The following is a 20,611-nucleotide window of genomic DNA, read 5'->3' as shown; positions in this document are numbered from 1 at the left end:
GTATCAGGGAGGCGAGTTATGCAGATGTCGGTGATCAGCAGCCAGAGAGCAGATAGCTCATAATGGCATAAGATGCTGATAATGGAAATTGGTCAGAGCATGAAGGGATACAGGGAGAAGGCAAGAGATAAGGGCTGAGAGGAAAATTGGATCAGCCATGATGAACTGGTGGAGCAGGACTCGACGGTCCAAATGGCCTATTCTGCTCCTAAATCTTAGGGTCTTATGGAAATCTGAAATAAATAAGTTAATGGACCATTCAGAAATCTGATGGCAGAGGGGAAGAAGCATAGAACATTACAGCACAGAAACAGGCCTTTTGGCCCTTCTTGGCTGGGCCGAACCATTTTTCTGCCTAGTCCCACTGACCTGCACCTGGACCATATACCTCCAAACCCCTCCCATCCATGTACCTGTCCAAGTTTTTCTTAAATGTTACAAGTGAGCCTGCATTCACCACTTCGACTGGCAGCTCATTCCACACTCCCACCACTCTCTGGGTGAAGAAGCACCCCCCCCATGTTCCCTTTAAACTTTTCCCCCTTCACCCTTAACCCATGCCCTCTGGATTTTTTTCTCCGCTAGCCTCAGTGGAAAAAGCCTGCCTGCATTCACTCTATCTATACCCATCATAATTTTATACACCTCTATCAAAGCAGTTCCTAGAATGTTGAGTGTGTGGCTCCTCCCTGGTAGTGAGAAGATGGCTCGTCCTGAAAGCTGAGTGCAGATGGTCATGGGTCGCCTTTTGAAGACGTCCTTGATGTTGGGTTCGTCGTACAGGTGATGAGGCTGGCTGAGCATACAACCCTGTGCGGGCTTTTCCGATCCCGTTCAATGGCGCCTCCCAAACCAGGCAGAGAAAGTCATTTCTTGCGGTCGTGGGGAAGGGCAGTCGCTTTACCAAATGTTGATGCATCTAGGTAGGACACTTTTTATCGAACACCTGTAAAAATTGGTGAGCGTCAGAGGAGGCATGCTGCCCAAGTGGCTAGACCCGTTAACTCTGACATCTCTGGATAAGTTTATCTCGAGTTTTCGGTTTGGATTTCCTGTCTTCTGAGTTTTGCACCTCATGCCCATTCGAGTGCACTGCTTATTACTAATCGAGAGATCAGCAGTGGAAAGGGTGAGCAGTTTCAAGTTCCTGGGTGTCAACATCTCTAAAGTTCTATCCTGGGCCCAACAGCTACAAAAAAGGCACAACTGTGGCTGAAGTTCATTAGGAGTTTGAGGAGACTTGGCATGTCACCAGAGACTCTCACAGATTTCTGCAGATGTACTGTGGAGAGCATTCTAACCGGTTGCATCACCGTCTGGTACGGGTGGGGGGGGGGGGGCACTGCACAAGATCGGAAGAATTTGCAGAAAGTTGCAAACTCAAGTCAGCTGAGTCACAGGCTCTAGCCTCCCCAGCAACGAGGGCATCTTCAAAAGGCGATGCCTCAAAAAGGCAGCATCTGTCATCCAGGGCCCCCACCACCCCGGACATGCCCTCTTCCCAATGCTACCGTCAGGGAGGAGATACAGAGCCTGGAGGCACACACTTACCTACTTACTTCCCCTCTGCCATCAGATTTCTGAATGGACACTAAATCCACGAAGACTACCTTTATTGAACTACTAAATTTGTAATTCATGGTTTAATATCATGTATTGCAGTGTACCGCTCCCGCAAAACATTTCACGGCATAAACCTAACTCTGATTGTTTTTACTGCAAATTAATTTTACTAACAGCTACAATATAAGCTTGCATCTGTGTTGGGGGTAGAGTTGAGGAGACGAGGAGCACCCACCATCCTTGCCCAGCACCCCAGCCGGAGTGGGGAGGGGGTCCGCCCGGCGACACTCGGGGGGGGGGGGGGGGGGGGGGGGGGGATGGTGCGCATGCGCCAGCCCGGCTGGGTCACCGTCAGGACACAAGTCTGCCCGGCAACAGCGGCCGCACCTGCGCAGTGGCGAGCGAAGCTGCAGAGCGAGTGTCAATCACACTCTGAGCAAAAGTTGCTCGGGTTTGCACAATTAGTGAACGAACGGTGCCTTAATACTATTTGTAAACCGGCCCCTTCCTTCCAACTTGCGGCCCACTCGCCAGAAACCATTGCGCTGCGGCGTTGTTTAAGATTATATTTAAGTAAACCTGGGGCTGGAAAATTCGTGTTCGCGGTGTTACAGCGAAGACTTCAGCTATGTGTCCAACTCCTCAGCCCCCTTATCTGGTGACACCCTTTTCTTGATGAAATAGAGATAACTATGTTCATTTTTATTAATTGTTGCAAGCTGGAAATGATATTTAGTTCAAAGTCACATCGCGAGCTATTGTACGCATTGAAGATTTTGTAAGAAAAGTTATTGAACTCCTTTGTTAACACAAATACGAGCTACCATCGACCCAAACTTTTCCATAATCGTACCTTCTAACTTAAGCAGTGTCTTACCCGGGAAGTTGACGTTATTAAAGCAGGGTAAAGATGCCATCTGCTGCTCTGCTTTATAACTACACATGAACGTCATTCACTCAGTGCTCAATGGAAAATAGTGAAGGGAAAGACTTAACTTGTCAACCAAGATAAATATAACTTATGTGGTGCTGAAGAAATGCAAAATATAAACGCGCTCAAGGGAATCTTAATTTAATATCTGTGCAAGTTCCATGACAAGAATTACACAGCATTTTGCAACCTCCAGATATTTGACATTTGGCTCTCACGAGTTTCTGCAGATGTACCCTGGAGAACATATGGTGGTGGGGTGGAGAAGAGACACTGCACAGGATTGAAGTAAGCTGCAGTAAGTTGTAAACTCAGTCAACTCCCATCATGGGCACCAGCCTTCACAGCATCTGGGACATCTTCAAGGAGTGATGCCTCAAAAAGGGGCATCCATGATTCAGGACCGCCCCCCCCCCCCCCCCCCAGTCATATGCTCTCTTCTCATTGCTATCATCATGAGGGAGGTACAGGAGCCCGAAGGCACACACTCAACAATTCAGCTTCTTCCCCTCTGCCATCAGATTTCTGAACAGACATTGAACCTGTGAACACTAGCTCACTCCCCCCCCCCCCCCCCTTTTCGTAATACTTACCTATTTTAACATAACTGTATATACTTAGTGTGGTTCTCGGGCACTGTACCGCTGCCGCAAAACAACACATCTACATGAAATGCTGTCAGCATTCATCCTCAGGGACACGCAGCTCTCAGTGCTGTACAGGGTCAGGAGCACCTCAACCAACAGGCTCTTCAGCAAGAGAGGATAACTTCACTTGCCCCATCGCTGAAATGCTCTCACAACTAATGGACTCACTCTTCATCTCATATTTTTGGTATTTATTGCTTGTTTATTTATTATTATTCTTTTCTTTTTGCATTTGCACAGTTTGTTGTCTTTTGCAATCTGGTTGAACGCCCAAGTTGGGCAGTCTTTCATTGATTCTGTTATGGTTATTATTCTGTACATTTATTGAATAAGCCCACAAGAAAACAAGACTCAGGGTTGCATATGGTGACATATATCTACTTGGATAATAAATTTACTTTGACCTTTAAAGTATTTTTAAGCTTGGTCTACCTCTGTAATGATGTGACACATTGTGACTGACTAAACGGGAGCCACACATAATCTGTAACTGGGGAAATACAAGTCATTGTTCACACAGCAAACCTCCAGGTGACTGTTAAACGGGTCTTTTTTTATATATACCTTAACTATTTTCATGAACCTTTGGCTAAATGGGGCGGCGCTTAATTGGGCTAAAATGTACAGATCCCAATGTGCCCCAAGTAAGCAGAATTCAATTAATATGTTAACGTATATGGTGAATAAAGTTGGTTCTTGAGTTTCACAAGGATTAAGTCAATATAAAAACTTGTTAATTAATAACAAGACAATCTCCACATTAAGTAGAAATCCAGGCTAGTTGGCTAGATTAAAATCACTTCCAATCCATATGTTTAATCACCCAAGAAAACAAAGCCAGCAGGAAGTGAAAGGAGATCAGTCCAAGGCCATTCCCACTTCCACATCCCTCGACTTGGAGTTGACCAGTTCACGCCTGATCTCCGCAGAGATGCTTGGATGATGGTGGATCCTCAGCAGCTCCACTAAGGAGTCCTTCTGCTCAGAGGACAAGTCCTCCTTGTAGCGCTGGGCAAAGGTGAGCAGACACTGGTGCCACAGCACGGGCAGGGTCCTCTTATCTGCCTGGAACCGCAGGAAGTGGAAAACCAGCGCGTCAATCACCCGGAAAGGAAGGGCGTACTTCTTGTCGATCATCAATCGCAGGAAGATGCTGTTCGCTCCGTTGTATTCCATCTCCGCGATCTTCAGCATCGCAGCGCTGGCAGGGCAAGAGAGATGATAAAGGTCAATAAACATCCGAACAGCAGTTCAGAAAATGTACATGCCCGCGTCACTAAGAACGCTCGGCCCACCTCTAGCGATGTCTAGTTTCCTGCCACCTCCTCTCTCTCCATGTCCAGGTCGCAGCAAGTGGCCCAGTCAGTGGAGATCATTGGCTGTCAGCTACTGAAGTTCATTGCCAGAGCTGGAAAAATTACTGCTGACTCCACCCTCCTGAGCAGTCACCTATTCACTAAATTACCATCAGGAAAACGCTACTGCTCCATCACCCACCAGGGCTACACGTCATCTCCGAAGCTTCTTTCCTGTAACTACCCAGCTTCTCAACAAAGCTCACAAAACTTGCCGAATAGGTTCCAACTAGTGTCAGTCACGTTCACTTGAGCTGCCGATAGACACTACACTGTGTGCTTCGTGCAGTTTTAAATAGTACCAGTTGCATGTGCTTCTGTTCAAAAAGCAGTGATTTTTGTCACTGAAAGTTGGTGAGAAATAAGCAGTAATACCGTCTCTGCACAACATCCGTTACATGGCCTTTCCTACCCTCCTTGTTCTGTTGACAATTATCGAGTCTGTTCATATGTTCACATATATTTAAGTTTGATTATTGACATTTGAGAATCTAACTGTTCTGCTAATTGTTGATTGCTCATGGCTGTTTGTACTATTGTCTTGTGAATTATTGGCTGCTGTTGTGCTATCTGTTAACAGTATTGCCTTCTGTTTAATGCTTGGCCCTGAACCACAATCAATTCTGGTATAGTTCACATACTGCCAATAAAGTGATTCTGAAGAGATCATATCAATTACTGAAATTAATACGATTGTCCACGAGACTAAACATTGTATTTTTAGTGTTACGCATACATTATGCATTTAATTATACATTTTTAGTATTATGCAAATATTGCCTTTTTAGCTTTATTTAGTTGTTTCTCTTGAATGATATTTTTAAAGACCCACAAGTGTACACGTAAAGACAAACACAGAACAGTACATTACAGCCCCTTCGACCCATGATCTTCTGCCAACCTCCTAATCCACCCCAAGATCAATCTAACGCCTCACTCATGGTTTTCGCCCATATCTCTGGGCTTTGCTGACAGTGGCAATTGGAGACACAAAAGATGCTACAGATGCTGGAAATTTTGAGCAACGCACACGCACAAAATGCTGGAGGGATCATGTTGCATCATGGTGAAGGGTCTTGGCCTAAATTGTCAACAGTTTATTCCCCCCCCCCCCCACCCTTTAGACACCACCAGACCTGCAGAGAGGAGATCCTCCAGCATGTTGTCCTCAGTGGCAATCTTACTCATTCACCTCAAGGTGGCAGCAATGAGCTCTTTTGGAACTGAACATTTATAACGTTCTCAGCTAGAGAACCCATCTGACCCCTGGCAAGGACTCAATCAAAATCATGGAGCACCACAGGCCTTTCAGCTCCTCAAGTCCACGCTGACCATGGTGCCCACCCAATTTCCTGTGATCAACCCATATCCCAATAAGCCCTGCCTCTCCTTGTACCCATCCAAGTGCCATCAGCGCCACCTGTCAGTCCCTTTCACTCGTGCCATCCCTGTAACCCGCAGGGTATGAGCCAGAAGGACAGGCTGGAGTCGCTTTGTTTCAACTTGAGATGTCTTCCCTTGAGGTAAGAGGCTGAGGGAAGACCTGATATAGATTTTTAAGATTATGAGAAGCAAATGCAATCGATACTAGTTAATAGGGCCATCGGTTAATCTTAAAGAACAAAAATTAATTGTGAAAATTGCCAGGATTCTCTCCGTTTAGTTTGGGACACTATGCCACTTCATTGGGGCAGATTGTTGCCAAATAGGTTCTAACTAGCGTCAGTCACGTTCACTTGAGCTGTCGTTAAGACACTACACTGCTTCATGCAAACAGTTTTAAATAGCATCAGTTGCATGTACTTCTGTTCAAAAAGCTGTGATTTTGTCACTGAAAGTTGATGAGAAATAAGCAGGAAGACAATTCCGAACTGCTTTTGCTCTCTACAGTTTCGAGCATTCGGGCTTGGAGATGCCAGAAACGGCCGGGAGTGAAAATGAAACCATTTCACTATTTCAATAAGTTAGGAACTACAAAGAAGTTGAAGGTATCAGCAATCATCTTGAATGAGACAATGAAAATGAAGATTCGGAGGATGCAACTGTTGATAACATTGTAGGAGGGCAGTCCATTATCCACACTAGGTGTCTACACTGATTTTGTTCATTGTGTACACAGGGTGAATTCCTCCGTCAATAACTATTAGGAACGAATACAGTGTTTATAGCCTGTAGTACTGTTGGTAGTGTTCCAACTTTCTGTATTTCAATTAAATACATAATTTGTTACCCATTTTGGCTTTTTATACCCTTTCAACTATAGCTAACGGGAAGCTGCTTAATTGGGCTAAAATTAACTGGATCCACTGTATCGGGTAGATGGTCAGAATCTTTCCAAAGAATGGAAATGTCACGCTTTTAAGGTATAGGGGTGGTGGGGGTGGTTTAAAGTGGAAGTGACAGGGATTTTTTTTTTTAAACTGGAGAGAGCAGTAGGTGCCTGGATTGAGTTACCTGGAGGCTGAGACTGTTAGACACATGAATATGAACGGAATGGACAGATACTGATGATACACCGAAGGACATTTAATATAAACAGGAATCAAGATCACTCCAACATTGTGGGTGAATGGCCTGTCCCAATTCCATGTTCTACATTCACTGTCAGAATGTAGAAATGTACTCACATTTGTAAAGCGCCCTAAACATAAAACAGCTATTATTGAAACCAAGATGATGACAAAGGAGAAGGCATTCAAAGGGTAGAACGAAAGTACACACAGTACGAGACAATTCTTGCTTATTTCTCATTCTCCTCAAGGTGATAGCAGCGAGCTCCTTTTCGAACAGGGTGCCATGACACAAGTACGACAGAATGCAGCGGGAGATATCAACTAACGTCCTTAGGGCAGGCAAACATCACCAAGGTCTCCCACCCTACAAGCAGGGGTTTCCAACATTTTTGTTATGCCATGGACCAATGCCATTAAGCAAGGGGTCTATGGACCCCAGTTTGGGAACTCCTGCCCTGGAGATATGCTCTCCTTCCGCTGCCTGCCCTGTACCCCAGAACGAATAGCCGTTACCTGGTATGAAGGACTGGGATAGAGCACTTGGTCAGAATACTTCCAATAATAATAGCTTCTCTTAATGTGCATGTACCAGATTCACACAGAGGAAGTAGAATACCTTTGGAGAGAAGGGAAAATTAATGTTAGTTGGCATTGAACGTTGCCTTTTCATTGCAAATCAAATTTTTACTTACACAATTAAATTCAGAAATTAAGGATGGAATTAACCATTGACCCACCCATGACGGACACAGGGAGTGCAACTCTGCTTCCTAGAATCATTTTATGAAAATTCAAAGTAAATTTATTATCAAAGTAACCATATGTCACCATATACAACCAAAATCCAGTTGCAAGTTCGTTATTGGTACAGTGAAAAACTTTGTTTTACATGCCATCCACACTGATCATTAGTGCATTGAAGTTGTACAAGGGCAGAAAGGAATATTGACCGTGGTGGGCAAGCGATATTGACATCAGAATGCATGGCAGCAGCAAATCTTTGGTGTGTGTTGGTTGGTAACACAAATTACACGTTTCACTGTATATTTTTGATATACATGTAATAATTAAATCTGGATCAGTGCAGAATAAAGTGCTACATTTACAAAGACGCTTCTCAATACACATGGGGAAGAACATTTTCAACGTCACATTCTTGTTTCGTGTACTGCCACGAAGCAGAGTTCGGATCTGCTTCTTGTCCCATTTAACCAGTCTGGTGACTGAACTGACAAAAAGTAGTGGATACGGCCCGGTCCATCATGGTAAAGTCCCTCCCAACCCCCCCACCCCACCATTGTGCGCATTGACATGAAACTCTGTCGCAGGAAAGCAGCATCCATCATCCCGGACCCCCACCTCGGAGGATGCACTCTCTTCTCGCTGCTGCCATCAGGAAGGAGGTACAGGAGCCTCAGGGCTTGCATCACCAGGTTCAGGAACAGTTATTACCCCTCAACCATCAGGCTCTTCACCTGAGGGGATAACTTCACTTGCCCCTTCACTGACTGATTCCACAACCAATGGACTCACATTCAATGACTCTTCATCTCACGTTCTCAATATTTATTGTTATTTATCATTTCTTTTTGTATTTGCAGTTTCCATCTTGCACGGTAGTAAAACGCCCTAGTACGATCTTTCTTTGATTCTATTATGGTTATTACTATATTATGGATTTATTACGTCCACAAGAAAATCAATCTCAGGGTTGTACGTGGCGATACATGCGTATTTTGAACTTTAGCTTGCAAATCCGCCATTGAAGAGGAGCGATTTCTGGGCACACAAGCAACTAGGGGCTCTGGGGAGAGTGTGGGAGTATTTAAAGATTAGCTTTAGTGTTGCACATAATATCAAAACACACAGTGAAATGCATCGCTTGTGTCTCTGACCAACACATTTCAAGGATGTGCTGGCGATGATCTAAAAGTGTCGCTACACTTCCAACGCCAACGTAGCTTGGCTCAATAACCCTAATCGTGCGTCTTTGGAATGCGGGAGGAAACCTAAGCATGCGGTGGAAACCCGCACAGTAACGGGGAGCACGTACAAACTTCTGACAGTGGTGGGGATTGAAACCCGATCGCTGGTGCTGACCACTACACTATTGAGCTGCCCGTTCTGGGATTGATATCGACAGAGATACTAATATACGAACGATATTGAAATGGATTGCTGCGATTCCAAGGAATGGCCAAGTTTACAGGGCCAAATGAGATCCTAACGGAGACAGCACGGCAGCGTAGTGGTTAGTACAACACTTCACAGTACAAACGACCCGGGTTTAAATCCTGCCACTATCCGTAAGGAGTTTGTATGTTCTCCCCGTGACCGCGTGTGTCTCCTCCAAACGTTTCCCTGATTGGTAGGGTTACCGTGACTTGTTTTTTGTAAATTCTTTTATCTATTGAGATACAGGACGTAGAAGGCCTTCGAGCCCTGCCAACCAACAAGCCCCGATTTAATCCCAGCCTACTCACGGGACAATTTACAATGATCAATTAACCTACCGACTGGTACATCTTTGCACTGTAGCAGGAAGCCGGAGCACCTGGAGAAAACTCACTGAACAATCAGATGATTAGAGTAGGGAGTGTTGGATTGGGCTATATAATTAATATTTTTCTTGTAGTTTTAACACTGTCATTTTGGGTGACAGGGTGGAGATACGTCTCTACCAAAGGAGGTGTGAGGCACTCCTTCCCTCCGCTAGCCTGCAGGCAAGGTGTAGCACCTGCTCAGCCCCCTGATGGGTCATGGGAGCAGGTGGTGGATGGTCGTATGAGCAGCTGGCGCATATCACCAGTCCTGGTTATGCGACCACTGGCGCCAGGCAGACAGCCTCTGAAGGATGCTGATAATGGCTAGAGTCACCTGTCTCGTAAGGACACTGCCCAGAAGGTGGCAATGGCTTCTGTAGAAGAATTTCCCAAGAACGATCACGGTCATGAGACCATGATCACCCATGTCATATGACACGGCACATAATGATGATGGTAATTGATTTTATTTTTATGTCATCACCTGTGATCATTCGGAGTGTCTTCCAGTAGTTTCAGTGGTCTGGTATAAGATCAGACCACCTTTGTTCTCTTATCTCTGTCCCCTTAGTTTCTCTTTCTCTGCTCCCCCACCCCCTTCATCTCTCACCACCCATCTCCCCTCGCTTCCTTTGTTCTTGTAACACTCAATAAAACAGTCATAAGCAACAAGTTCGATGCCTCATTCTTAACTTCCTCAGAACCTTTAGACTGCAAAAGCATCAGGATCCAACAAGGGCGTAGGTCGGAGGTGAGAGGGCAGGGACTGAATAGAAATCCGAGAGGCTACTTTTACCATGCCGAGGGCAGTTCGGACAGTACATGAAGCAGAGGAAATGCTTGAGGCAGGACATTGACACTTAGAAGGTATTGGGACTGGTACATGGATAGGAAAGGATTAGAGAAGAGGTTCCCAATCTTTCTTAATGCCATAGACCTATACCATTAAGCAAGTGGCCCGTGGCCAGGTTGGCAACCCCTAGATTAGGTGGATGTGGTCCAAACATGGGCAAGTGAGATAAATTTAGACAGGAATCTTGGTTAGCATGGAAAAGTTGGCCCAAAAGGCCCGTTTCCACGCTAATCCTCAAAGGGCCTCATTACATGCTGAGAATTTCTAGGATGGCGTGTAATAACTTGGCAAAGGTTTCAGAGCTCTTTTTTTTTATTACCAAAGGCCGGCTAACTCAGTTGGTAAAGCGTGGGAGTCTTAACGCCAGGCTCGTGGGTTTGAGCTCCACGACGGGAGCTGGCGTTCTGGAACATCACAGTAGCGTAGCGGTTAGTGTAGCAATATTACAACGCCAGCAGCCAGGGTTCAGTTCCCGCCGCTGTCTGTAAGGAGTTTGTATTTTTCCTCTGGGTGCTCTCGTTTCCTCCCCACGTTCTAAAGACATACAGGTCAGTAGGTTAATTGGTCATATGGGTGTAATTGGCTTGTTGGGCCTGAAGCTCCTGTTATCGTTCTGTATCTCTAAACAATGTTGCTTTGCCACTGTGTTCTGCCAAACATTGTGGGCATGCCACGTTGGCGCCCGAATGTGTAAAGACAGTTGTGGGCAGCCCCAGCACATCCTTGGGTGTGTTGGCTGCCAACACAATCGTCACATTTCACCGACGGTACATGTGATAAATAAATCCGAATCTAAATCTACGAATAAAGGACGATAGTCTCCCACATGCCTTCACCACAGAGGAAGCTTACCCTTAAACCAGGCTCCAGGTTTGAACAGCGCTTTCTTCAAGGACATGTAAAGGTGGAAGTTAAGGCGTTTGTATTCGACAATGTCGTCTCTCACACGAGGCAAAAGCACCAGGTTGTAGAACCTCTGGGCCATCTTGGCCTTCAGGTTGGCAGCAAAGATCCTGCAAGTTGTGAGAGACAGACGTGGGTCAGGGAGAGTAAACAGCAGAGTTACTATCAACAAAACAACAGATTTCACCACAAGTGAGTGATAATAAACCTGATTCTGATCCACTGGAGGGAGTGGGGGGAGGGGGGGGCTAGGAAAATAGCATGGGAATAATGGGCCAATTAGCCTCTTGCATTGTTTAATCCAGCAACAGCACAGGAGCCCAGGAAGAGCAGAAACACAGGGAAGGGCAGTCTGGCCCTCCGACGTTACAGGAACGCCGGCGGCCTCTCACCTGGTGGCCTGGTACATAGCTGCCGCCGTCCAGCTCTCTGGCTCCGTGATGTACAGAATCTGCTCCCAGTTCGACAACGCTGGCACAATCTTGAAGGCTTTTGGAAGTTTCCCACTTCGATACTTGCACAGTACCTTTCCAAAGGCAAAATGTAAACATTTACCATGTCTGATTACAGTTATCACCTTTGAATTTTTACGTGCTCTGAAGCATACGTCGTGATAAACAAACTCAATCTTCCTTTACGGTCAGTGAACGTAACCGACTGATGAGATGATCACAATCGTTTATCAGGAAGTTCTGTACGTACCCTGCTGAACGTCGCCGTGGTTCACCGGCGCCACCGGTGGGGGTTTCGAGGTATTTTACAGGAGCAGCACTTCTAACGAAAATTGCAGAGATCTGTGGCTCCGCAAGTCACCCAAAGAGAAATGCCTTCCTCTTCCAAATGCGTCCTGACAGGGGCTGCACAATTGTGCAGCGGTTAAGGTAGTGCTTCTACAGTGCCAGCTGCAAGATCTGGGTTCAATTCCTGCTGCCATCTGTGAGCAGTATATATGGTCTCCCCAAAACTGCATGGGTTTCCTCTGGGGGTTCTGGTAACCTCCCACATCCCAACAACACAAAGGTTACGGTCAATTGTAGGCAAGTTGTAGACACTCGCGAGCTGCCTTGGGCCGGCCATCGACACGAATGACTCATTACAAACGTGACAAATTAAGCTAATCCTTACCTCACGGACACCCTTGTACACCTCTAGGACTCTGGGGTCGAGCTGCGGCATCGGTCGGCCGGAGACCTCCGACATGACCGTCTCCACTTCCGTCTGCTTCTCCGTGATCTTCTCCATGATGATGTCGGCGAGAGTGCGCCTTCGGTGCAAACCCAGAGAGTTACATAAGCAGAGCTCCAACTGCCCCGCAAGACGAGAGTGCACACCGTCTTTACCCGGGTCTGGCCCAGTACACAACTCCACGCTACTCAACAGGGACGAGCTCTTAAACACCAGCCAGAGCCCTCAACTCGAAGGCGGTAAACACCGACTTCTCCACCACCACCAAATCCTTTAAAACAAACAAGCTAGACGACTTTGTGGCCGGCATGTTGTGCGCTGTGTTGCTGTGAACGTACAGGCCCTTCGGCCCACGATTTCATACTAAGCGATATAAACCTACTTCATGATCGAGCTAACCCTGGCCTCAGGCACAGCCCGTAACAACCACTTTCCTTTCAGCCATCTGCCTACGCTGTTGCGAGAAGCTTTGTACGTTCTCCCCGTGATTACTCGTGTTCCCCCCCTCCCCCAGTGCTGTGGTTTCCTCCCACATTCCACAGAGGTGTAAATAGGGTTAACATGCGCGTGCTACGTTCGCACAACACTTGCGGGCTGTCCCCAGCACAACCTTGGACTGTGCTGGTTGATACGCTTCAGCGTATATTTTGATGCACTTGTGAAAATAAAGCTGATCTCTCTTTAAAATACGCCACCACCCTGTGCTTGGGAAATCACTGCCCGCTCTTTTCAACAGGGGACTATCAAATGCCTCTTTATGGCAAAGCAGAAGTAAAGGCTTATTGAAAGCCTGTTTGCATCAACCCTCCTCAGGAACTACTTGACGCTACCTCAGCGGAGGGTTCTTGTTCATGAACGTATCTATCGCCTTTTCATCCTCCGGGTTCACGACTACTTCCTCGCCGTAGCCCTCCTTCGCAATAGCAGCCGCACTCTCCAGCGTCGGCCACTCATCGTCCGATTCAGAGTCCGAATCTTTACCCCTCGAACCTGAGCCTGTGCGAAGAAAAAAATAAACAAATACAGAGTTAGCAGCCTCTGAGTTCCAACCTGTTGTCCCAACACCTTTCATATGCTCTGCCCTCAGCTAAACACGTCCCACCTTTATCAGGATCAGCTTGTGACCTCCAGTGTAAATCTGAAAGAAACTACTGGAGCTGCTGGAGGATTCCTTCCTTCTGCAGTTACAGATGAATGAGAGGGGTATGCAGGGCTTTGGCCCAGGAGCAGGTAGTTTACAATAACATATTTATAGGACTATAAAATTATAGGAGCAGAATTAGGCCTTTTGGCCCATCAAGTCTGCTCCACCATTTCATCATGGCTGATCCATTTTTCCCTTCAGCCCCAATCTTATGCCCTCTCCTCCTACGAAAGGGTAAACAGCTTTAAGTTCCTCGGCATCCACATCACTGAGGACCTCACGTGGTCTGTACACTCTAGCTGTGTAGTGAAAAAGGCACAACAGCACCTCTTTCATCTCAGATGGTTGAGGAAGTTTGGTATGGGCCTCCAAACCCTAAGAACTTTCTATAGGGGCACAATTGAGAGCATCCTGACTGGCTGCATCACTGCCTGGTATGGGAACTGTACTTCCCTCAATCGCAGGACTCTGCAGAGAGTGGTGCGGACAGCCCAGTGCATCTATAGATGTGAACTTCCCACTATTCAGGACATTTACAGAGACAGGTGCGTAAAAAGGGCCCGAAGGATCACTGTGGACCCAAGTCATCCCAACCACAAACTGTTCCAGCTGCTACCATCCGGGACATGGTACCGCAGCATAAAAGCCAGGACCAACAGGCTCCAGGACAGCTTCTTCCACCAGGCCATCAGACTGGTGAACTCACGCTGATTTGAGTGTATTTCCATGTTACATTGACTGTTCTATTGATTATAATTATAAATTACTGTGATTACATATGGCATATTTAGATGGAGGCGTAACGTAAAGATTTTTACTCCTCACGTACGTGAAGGATGCAAGAAATAAAGTCAATTCAGTTCAAAATACAAGAACTTACAAAGCACTTTCATAAAGATGATGCTGCTCAAAGCACTTTACAATGCAAACATATAAAGATGATGCTGCTCAAAGCACTTTACAATGCAAACATGAAGATAAAAGACAAAATTAGGTTAGTTAAAAGCAAAGTTAAATAAATGGTTTTGAGCTAGCCTTTAAAATTGACAACCGAGTCGGCATTCCTTACAGGCTTTGAGTTCCACAGTTTAGGAGCGTAGTTCAAAAAAAAGCCGACCTGACAATTAGTTGGGACCTGGCGGCAAATATACAGGATTAGATGGGCTGAAGGGTCTTTTCTGGGCTCTATGACACTCTGTAATGGAGATGGGAACGCTGTCACAGACTAAGCTGCCAGCCTTGCCAAATGGAGCCTTCTTCCTGAGAGGGCCCCTCTGGGATCACGGATGAGTTTCCGCTGGTCGGGCTGACGAGCGGCCTGTGCGGACTTTGCCAGAGTTTGGGATCGAGTGCGAAGTTGGTGAGGCAGTCAGACCCCTTCCATTATTAGTGTTGGGCTTCCTAGCACTGCCAACCCTTGGACTCGAGCCCACAGTCAAGCTGGAATGTGCCAACTCGAATGCCCCTTGCAGTCAGTGTAGATACAGGCCCTTTGGCCCAACTCATCCAAGACAACCAAGAAGCCTGTCTAAAATGATCCTATTTGGCCCGTATAACTCTAAACCAAGGGTTCCCAAACCCTTATATGCCACAGACCAATACCATTAAGCAAGGTTGGGAAGTCTGCTCTAAATCTTCCTCACTGATATAGCTGTCTTAATGTACCTGCCTCAAACACTCTTCTTCAGGCAGCTCATTCAATATACCGTACGCCTCGCCCCATTTTCCTCAGGACCCTTTTCTCCCCAAATTTAAGCTTATCCCATCCAGATGTTGCAAACAAGAGAAAGTCTGTAGATGCTGGAAATCCGAGCAACACACACAAAATGCTGGAGGAACTCAGCAGGCCAGGCTGCATCCACAGCAAAAAGTGCAGTGACGTTTTCGGGCCAAGACCCTTTCGGGGGGTGGGGGGGAGGAGGGGTCCCTTTAACCCTGCCGAGTTCCTCCAGCATATTGTGTGTGTGTGTGTGTGTGTGTGTGTGTGTGTGTGTGTGTGTGTGTGTGTGTGTGTGTTCCGTCCAGATGTTAACTCCCAATCTTCTGAAAATATCCATTCCCTTCATCTACGCCCCTCACGAATTACAGATCTCTGAGGTCACCCCTCAGCCTCCCACACTCCAGCCAAACAGTCCCAGTCCCTCCTTATATCTCAATCTCTTCAGCCCTGATAACATCCTTATAAATCGGTTTTAACGCCCTCTTCGTTTTAATGACATCCTTCCTATAGTGACACAAGTCTGCAGATGCTGAAATCTTGAACACACACACACACAAGGTGCTGGAGGAACTCGGTAGGTCAGGCAGCATCTATAGAAGTGAATAAATGGTTGACGTTTCATCTAGCTGGTTTATTATCTCCATAGATGCTGGCTGACCTGCTGAGTTCCTCCAGCATTTTGTGTGTGCTACTCCTGTGCTTTCTCGCCCCCTCCCCAGACTCAGAACACTCACCCAGCACGGTAGTTTTTGTGGCACGGCCCGGGTCATCGCCTCTGCCGTGCTCGGCCCTCCAACTCCTCCTGTGCGCTCGGGCCTGCTCCAGGATCCTGCGGTCAGCCCGGGCGTCCACATACTCCTCCTCGTCCCGGTCCCGGGCCCGGGCCTCCTGCCTGCGTGCCGCTCCTTCTGGCGGCCGAGCGGCTTCACCGCGTCTCCCTGCAGAATCTGCTCGGCCAGGCCCAGGCTCCGGGGAGCCTGGCCGCCCCTGGCCAGCTTGGCTTTCGGCATCGCTGTGATCCAAGCCCGGGGACCCGATCAGCAGCCCACGTGGGACCGCCGCATTGCGCCTGCGCCGAATGTATCGGCTACGAGCCAATCACGTGGATCCGGGATCCGCGCATGCGCCAAATGTATCCGCTTCCAGTTGCAACACCTGATACAATCTCCCACTCTCAATGTATTCCTTGTCTCCGCGGATGCTATCCCATTGCTAAAGCCTTCACATCGCTTTCGCTTTCTGTTCTGTATCTTCACCGCACTGAGATGAAGAACAATCAGTGGATCGAAGTTCGAAATAAATTTATTATCACGTATATGTCACTACGTACTAGCCATTGTCTTACAGGCATTCGCAGTAGATATAAACAAACACAATACAATCAGTGGAAACTACACACCTCACAGCAAAGACAGTCGAATAAGACGAACTGTGCAAATAAAAAAAAGATAAGAAGAAATTCTTAAATAAGTAATAAACATTTTGAATATTATCTTGTAGAGTTGTAGAGTCCTTGAAAGTGAGTCCACAGGTGTGAAACAGTTCAGTGTTAGTTCAGGAGGCTGATGCTCGAGAGGTTAATATCTGATAGTGTGGGACCAAAGCCTCCTGCCCGATGGCAGCAACGAGAAGAGAGCACATCTTTAGGATTCCATTCCCACCACAAACGCTGTTCCTCCAGCAGTGTGCTTGTTGTTCCAGGTTCCAGCATCAGCTGTCTCTTGTGTCTCTAACTTGTTTTTCTTCTTTCGCAAAAGGTCCAGAACCCAAAATGTTAAAAGTTAACTTCCACAAATTCTGCCTAACCTGCTGAGTGCACATTCCATTTCAGTCCCTTCCCATCTACATCCATGCTCTCGATTTCTTCAATCACTTTCAGTTCCTGGTCACCTTATTTTCATATGGATGTTCCGTCCTGTACACTTGTACCCCCATCAGGAAGATCTTAAAATCTCACCACTTTTGAACCAGTTCCCTTCCACCACCACCATCCTCCATCTGGGTGGAACTCTTCCTCACCCATTTCTCTTTTAGATCCACCCATTTTCTCCAGCCTTATGGGCACTCACATAGGCCCTAGCTGTGCCTGCCGTTTCATTGGCTATGTGGAACAGCCTATGTTCTAAGCCTACATTGATAACACTTCCCAAATTTTCCTCTGCTATATTGGCAACTGCATTAATGCTGCTTCATGTAACATTTGTTATTTTCATCAACTTTGCCTCATCTTCCACTCTGCCCTCAAATTTACTTGGTCCTTCCCAGGCACTTCTCATCCTCATTCCGTGGTGAAAAAGGCACATCAACGCCTCTTTCACCTCAGACGGTTGAGGAAGTTTGGCGTGGGCCCCCCAAATCTAAGAACTTTCTACAGGGGCACAATTGAGAGCATCCTGACTGACTGCCTCACTGCCTGGTATGGGAACTGTACTTCCCTCCAATCACAGGACTCTGCAGAGAGTGGTGCGGACAGCCCAGTGCATCTGTAGATATGAACTTCCCGCTATTCAGGACATTTACAGAGACGGGTGTGTAAAAAAGGACCCGAAGGATCATTGGAGACCTGAGCCACCCCAACCACAAACTGTTCCAGCTGCTACCATCTGGGAAATGCTACTGCCACATAAAGGACAGGACCAACAGGCTCCGGGATAGCTTCTTCCACCAGGCCATCAGACTGATTAACTCATACAGACAGAACTGTATTTCTATGTTATATTGACTGTCCTATTGTACGTACAGTACTATTTATTACAAATTACCATAAATTGCACATTGCACATTCGTAACGTAAAGATTTTTACTCCTCATGTATATGAAAGATGTAAGTAATAAAATCAATTCAATTCGAGAAAGACCATCTCCTGAAATCTTTTATGAATCCACTGACTTTCTCAGCTATCTCGATGATCCCCTCTCCCTACCCAGCCACTCGTAAAAAATGCTATTCCCTTTTCTCATCCCCTTCATCTTTGCCACATCTGTTCACAGGATGAAGCTTCCCATTCCAAACATCTGACATGTCGTTTTTTTTCAAAGAATGGGGTTTTCCCTTCCTCTGCCATTGATGCTGCCCTCGTCCACATCTCCTCCATTTCCCAGACATCTGCCCTCAGCCCACTTTCCCGACGCTGTAACAAAGTTTGAAAGTAAATTTATTATCAAAGCACATATGTAATGGGGCAACAGACGACACATATTTTTCATAATAGAAAATGATTTATATATTTCACCAACATCATTATTGAGTTGTTGTGTTCACTTTAAGAGACGCCTGCCTGATGTAATGACATCAGTGATGTTTCGAATGAGGAGCAACTCTGATGGCCAGAAGGGTACAGAATCGCCAATGCCCCCCCCCCCTTTGGAGAATCGGCAAATCGCTACTATTCCGATGCTGTTATCAAGGGAGATGAGAGAGACAACGCAGGGATACACACAGGTGGAATGTCTCCTATTGACAAAGAGAGAGATTACTGCTATTGTCTCTTGAAGAAGGAATTGTGTATTGAGTACTGTTCAATTCATTGAAACCCATCAGGGGGCAACCAGAGCGGTCTGGTTGAGGGATTGCATCATCCCAACCTGATTGACATCTGAGACCCCATGAGTGGGGAAAAAAGTCGGGTCTGGGGAACACCCCTCAGACGCACCAGGAGAGATGCTACGAGACTGGTGGGGGCTTGTGTGTGTGTCCACCCTTGCCTGGGTGACGAGTCCTCCATGGAACGGTCTACCTAAAGGACGGAGACGGCTCAAGATCGTAAAAGGAAAGTCGGCAAGTTACTCTCTCTCTCTCTCTCTCTCCCTCTCTCTCTCCAACAATTGCAACACAGTGAACAACAACTACTGCAGCCTGTATGAACTGAACTGAACTTTATATTTCCATCGGACAATTTATTATCCCCTAGACAACGATAGAGCTTATTTCTTATTGATGATTATTATGCCCGCACTTTTAGTATTGATGACGTATATTATCTGTATATTTGCATTGATATTATTTTTGTGTATTTTTACTAATAAATACTGTTAAAAATCGTATCATCAGACTTCAACGGATACTCCTATCTTTGCTGGTAAGACACCCAGTTACGGGGTTCGTAACAAGTGTAAGACGACTGCTTTTGTCTTGTTTGTAATGGAAGAAGAGGGCTTTTGTGTAGGCTTTTGTTAGTTACATAAAATGGCCCTTGCATCTTTTATTCACAAAATCCTACACATACGAGACCATATACTACCCTGAGATTCATTTTCTTGCAGGCATTCACAGTAGAACTAAGAAATACAATAGAATGAAAAACTAGTCACAAAGGTTGACAAACAACCAACGTGCAAAACAAGACAAACTGTGCAAATATAAAAATAGGGTAATATTTGGGAGAACGTGAGTTGCAGAGTCCTTGAAAATGAGTCCATAGATTGTGGAATCAGTTCAGTGTTGAGGCAAGCAAAGTTATCCATGCCAGTTCGGGAATCAGGAGTCCGATGGTTGAAGGGTCCTGAAGCTGGTGGTGTGGGACCCACGGCTGCTGTACCTCCTGCCCAATGGTAGCAGCGAGAAGAGAGCATGACTTGGATGGCAGGATAGCTTCCCTTGTCATTGATGTTAAGGACTAACGTGAAAATGTTTAATGTTATAGTTCAAGCCAACAATTTATCCTTGTATCTCTATTTATGGGCAATTTTACCTCTATTTACCGGGCGACTAACTTGAATGAAGAAACGCGTGGTGCTCCGAGCCCGTAGGGGCAGTGCAGCTGGAGGCTGTGGCAGTTGGTTGGAGAAGCGGTTGGTCCTCCTGGCCTGTGGCGGCGCTGTGACCGACACAGAGTTTGGTCTAGCCTCACGGCGGTGGGTTTGGCTGGAGAAGCAGTTGGTCCTCCCATTTGCAGGGGGTGCTATGACCAATACAATACATACACGGCCAGGTCTGGCGGCGGCGGGTTTGGCTGGAGAAGCAGTTGGTCCTCCCATTTGCAGGGGGTGCTATGACCAATACAGTACATACATGGCCAGGTCTGGCGGCGGCGGGTTTGGCTGGAGAAGCAGTTGGTCCTCCCATTTGCAGGGGGTGCTATGACCAATACAGTACATACACGGCCAGGTCTGGCGGCGGTGGGTTTGGCTGGAGAAGCAGTTGGTCCTCCCATTTGCAGGGGGTGCTATGACCAATACAATACATACACGGCCAGGTCTGGCGGCGGCGGGTTTGGCTGGAGAAGCAGTTGGTCCTCCCAGTCGGAGGGGGCGC

At 46.6% G+C, this 20,611-nt stretch overlaps 1 protein-coding gene across 1 annotated transcript; it reads right to left on the bottom strand.

Moving 5' to 3' along the window:
* Positions 1-3,322: 3,322 nt before the first annotated feature.
* On the bottom strand, positions 3,323-16,436 carry bysl (bystin-like). Its single transcript, XM_073030827.1, is given in 8 exon segments — positions 3,323-4,342; positions 7,523-7,625; positions 11,258-11,418; positions 11,701-11,834; positions 12,434-12,572; positions 13,324-13,489; positions 16,092-16,242; positions 16,245-16,436. Coding segments are annotated over 8 exon segments (1,320 nt in total). The 5' UTR covers positions 16,368-16,436; the 3' UTR covers positions 3,323-3,999.
* Between the last annotated feature and the right edge of the window lie 4,175 nt (positions 16,437-20,611).

The sequence above is a fragment of the Hemitrygon akajei genome, chromosome 27 (assembly GCF_048418815.1).
Source record: "Hemitrygon akajei chromosome 27, sHemAka1.3, whole genome shotgun sequence".
Taxonomy (NCBI): domain Eukaryota; kingdom Metazoa; phylum Chordata; class Chondrichthyes; order Myliobatiformes; family Dasyatidae; genus Hemitrygon; species Hemitrygon akajei.
This window is presented reverse-complemented; position numbering and strand designations above follow the sequence as displayed.